General features: G+C 47.9%; 2 protein-coding genes across 2 annotated transcripts; both read right to left on the reverse strand.

Annotated features, from left to right (window-relative positions):
• Positions 1-279: 279 nt before the first annotated feature.
• On the reverse strand, positions 280-2,399 carry LOC128210782 (uncharacterized). The gene is made up of 2 exons (XM_052915132.1): positions 1,694-2,399; positions 280-1,526 (listed from the first exon to the last, which is right to left on the reverse strand). Exons 1-2 carry the CDS (start codon positions 2,397-2,399, stop codon positions 280-282), a joined length of 1,953 nt encoding a protein of 650 aa, XP_052771092.1.
• A 15-nt stretch (positions 2,400-2,414) lies between these two features.
• LOC128210783 (uncharacterized) lies at positions 2,415-3,047 on the reverse strand. The gene has a single exon (XM_052915133.1). It carries the CDS (start codon positions 3,045-3,047, stop codon positions 2,415-2,417), a length of 633 nt encoding a protein of 210 aa, XP_052771093.1.
• Positions 3,048-3,648: the final 601 nt, after the last annotated feature.

Below are 3,648 nucleotides of genomic sequence, written 5' to 3' on the forward strand. Positions count from 1 at the left end.
GCATGGTTGTTGGTGAACACTGCACCATGGTTGGTGGTGAACATTGCAGCATGGTTGTTGGTGAACACATCAGCATGGTTTGGTGAAAACTGCAGGATGGTTGGTGGTGAAAACTGCAACATGGCTGATAGTGAACATTGCAGCATGGTTGTTGGTAAACACTGCAACATGGTTTAGTGAAAACTGCAGGATTGTTGGTGGTGAAAACTGCCATATGGCTGATAGTGAACATTGCAACACGATTGGTGGTAAACACTTCAGCATGGTTTATGGTGAACACTACAGCACGGTTGGTGGTGAACACTTCAGCATGGTTGATGGTGAACACTGCAGCATGGTTGTTGGTGAACATTGCACCATGGTTGTTGGTGAACACTGCAGCATATTGGTGGTGTACATTGCAGCATGGTTGTTGGTGAACAATGCAGCATGGTTGTTGGTGATCACTGCAGCATGGTTGGTGGTGTACATTGCAGCATGGTTGTTGGTGAACAATGCAGCATGATTGTTGGTGATCACTGCAGCATGGTTGCTGGTATACATTGCAGCATGGTTGTTTGTGAACACTGCAACACGGTTGGTGTTGAACACTTCGGCATGGTTGATGGTGAACACTGCAGCACGGTTGGGGTTGAACACTTCAGCATGGTTGTTGGTGAACACTGCAGCATGGTTGGTGGTGTACATTGCAGCATGGTTGTTGGTGAACAATGCAGCATGGTTGTTGGTGATCACTGCAGCATGGTTGGTGGTGTACATTGCAGCATGGTTGTTGGTGAACAATGCAGCATGATTGTTGGTGATCACTGCAGCATGGTTGCTGGTATACATTGCAGGATTGTTGTTTGTGAACACTGCAACACGGTTGGTGTTGAACACTTCGGCATGGTTGATGGTGAACACTGCAGCACGGTTGGGGTTGAACACTTCAGCATGGTTGATGGTGAACACTGCAGCACTGTTTGTGGTGAACACTTCAGCATGGTTGATGGTGAACACTGCATCATGGTTGATGGTGAACACTGCAGCATGGTTGTTGGTGAACATTGCACCATGGTTGTTGGTGAACACTGCAGCACGGTTGATGGTGAACACTGCAGCATGGTTGGCGGTGAACACTGCAACTTGATTGGTGGTGAACACATTAGCATGGTTGGTGGTGAACACTGCAGCAAGGTTGGCGGTGAACACTGCAACTTGATTGGTGGTGAACACTTTAGCATGGTTGGTGGTGAACACTGCATCATGGTTGGCGGTGAACACTGCATCATGGTTGGCGGTGAACACTGGAGCATGGTTGGCGTTGAACACTGCAACTTGATTGGTGTTGAAAGCTGCAGCACGGGTTGTGGTGGACGTTGCAACGTATTTGGTGGTGAAACCTGCATCATGGTTGGTGGTGAACACTTCAGCATGGTTGGTGGTGAACACTTCAGCATGGTTGGTGGTGGAAACTTCAGCATGGTTGGTGGTGAGCACTTCAGAATGGTTGGTGGTGAACACTGCAGCATGGTTGGTGTTGAAAGCTGCAGCACGGTTTGTTGTGGACGTTGCAACGTATTTGGTGGTGAAACTTGCATCATGGTTGGTGGTGAACACTTCAGAAACGTTGGTGGTGAACACTGAAGCTCGGTTTTAGGTGAACACTTTAGCATGGTTGGTGGTGAACACTTTAGGGTGGTTGGTCGTGAACACTGCAACTTGATTGGTGTTGAAAGCTGCAGCACTGGTTGTGGTGGACGTTGCAATGTATTTGGTGGTGAAACCTGCAGCATGGTTGGTGGTGAACACTTCTGCATGGTTGGTGGTGGAAACTTCAGCATGGTTGGTGGTGAGCACTTCAGAATGGTTGGTGGTGAACACTGCAGCATGGTTGGTGTTGAAAGCTGCAGCACGGTTTGTTGTGGACGTTGCAACGTATTTTGTGGTGAAACCTGCATCATGGTTGGTGGTGAACACTTGAGAATGGTTGGTGGTGAACACTGAAGCACGGTTGGTGGTGAACACTGCAGCATGGTTGGTGTTGAAAGCTGCAGCACGGTTTGTTGTGGACGTTGCAATGTATTTGGTGGTGAAACCTGCATCATGGTTGGTGGTGAACACTTCAGAATGGTTGGTGGTGAACACTGAAGCATGGTTGGTGGTGAACACTGAAGCATGGTTGGTGGTGAACACTGCAGCATGATTGGTGGTGAGCACTTCAGAATGGTTGGTGGTGAACACTGCAGCATGGTTGGTGTTGAAAGCTGCAGCACGGTTTGTTGTGGACGTTGCAACGTATTTGGTGGTGAAACCTGCATCATGGTTGGTGGTGAACACTTCAGAATGGTTGGTGGTGAACACTGAAGCACGGTTGGTGGTGAACACTGAAGCATGGTTGGTGGTGAACACTGCAGCATGGTTTGTGTTTAAAGCTACACCACGGGTTGTGGTGGACGTTGCAACGTGTTTGGTGGTGAAACCTGCAGCATGGTTGGTCGTGAAGACTGTTGCATGGTTGGTGGTGAAAATTGCAGCATGTCTGATGGTGAAAACTGCAGCATGGTTGGTCGTGAAAACTGCACCATGGCTAATGGTGAACATTGCAGCATGGTTGGTGGTGAAAACTTAAGCATGGCTGATGGTGAATTATGCAGCATGGTTCGTGGTGAAAACTGCGACATGGTTGGTGGTGAAAACTGCAGTATGGTTGTTGATGAAAACTGCACTATGGTTGGAGGTGAAAGCCGCAGCATGGTTGGAGGTGAAAACGGCAGCATGGTTGGTGGTGAAAGCTGCAACATCGCTGGTGGTGAAGACTGCACCTTGGTTGGAGGTGAAAGCTGCAGGATGGTTGATGGTGAAAGCTGTAGCATGGTTGGTGGTGAAAACTTCACCATGGTTGGAGGTGAAACCTGCAGTATGGTTGGTGGTGAACACTGCAGCATGGTTGGTAGTGGACCTTGCAACGTGTTTGGTGGTGAAAACTGCAGCATGGTTGATGGTGAAACCTGCACCAAGGTTGGAGGTGAAAACTGCACCATGATCGGAAGTGAAAGCTGCAGCATGGTTGATTGTAAAAACTACAGCATGGTTGATGGTGAAAACTGCAGCATGGTTGATGGTGAAAATGAAGCATGTTTGATGGTGAAAACTGCAGCATGGTTGATGGTGAAAACTGCAATATGGTTGATGGTGAAAACTGCAGCATGGTTGATGGTGAAAACTGCAGCATGGTTGGTGGTGAAAACTGCAGATTGGTTGATGGTGAAAACTGCAGCATGGTTGATGGTGAAAAGTGCAGCATGGTTGATGGTGAAAACTGCAATATGGTTAATGGTGAAAAGTGCAGCATGGTTGATGGTGAAAACTGGAGCATGGTTGATGGTGAAAACTGAAATATGGTTGATGGTGAAAACTGCAGCATGGTTGGTGTTGAAAACTGCACCATGGTTGATGGTGAAAACTGCACCATGGTCGATGGTGAACACTGCAGCATGTTTGATGGTGAAAACTGCACCATGGTCGATAGTGAAAACTGCAGCATGGCTGATGGTGACAACCGTTACAATAGTGAAAACTGCAGCATGGTTGATAGTGAAAACCACAACATGGCTGAAAGTGAAAACTGCAGCATGTTTGCTGATGAAAGATGCAGCATGGTTGATG

This window comes from Mya arenaria, chromosome 12 (genome assembly GCF_026914265.1).
Source record: "Mya arenaria isolate MELC-2E11 chromosome 12, ASM2691426v1".
Taxonomy (NCBI): Eukaryota; Metazoa; Mollusca; class Bivalvia; order Myida; family Myidae; genus Mya; species Mya arenaria.

Bases quoted from the DNA above. Each gene is read 5' to 3' on its own strand.
- LOC128210782 (XM_052915132.1), bottom strand. From the start codon at position 2,399: ATGCTGCAGTGTTCACCACCAACCATGCTTCAGTGTTCACCACCAACC. The intron at 1,527-1,693 runs GTTCACGACCAA...ACCGTGCTGCAG, and splicing joins AACACCAATCAAGTTGCAGT to CTTTCAACACCAACCATGCT.
- LOC128210783 (XM_052915133.1), bottom strand. From the start codon at position 3,047: ATGCTGCAGCTTTCACTTCCGATCATGGTGCAGTTTTCACCTCCAACC.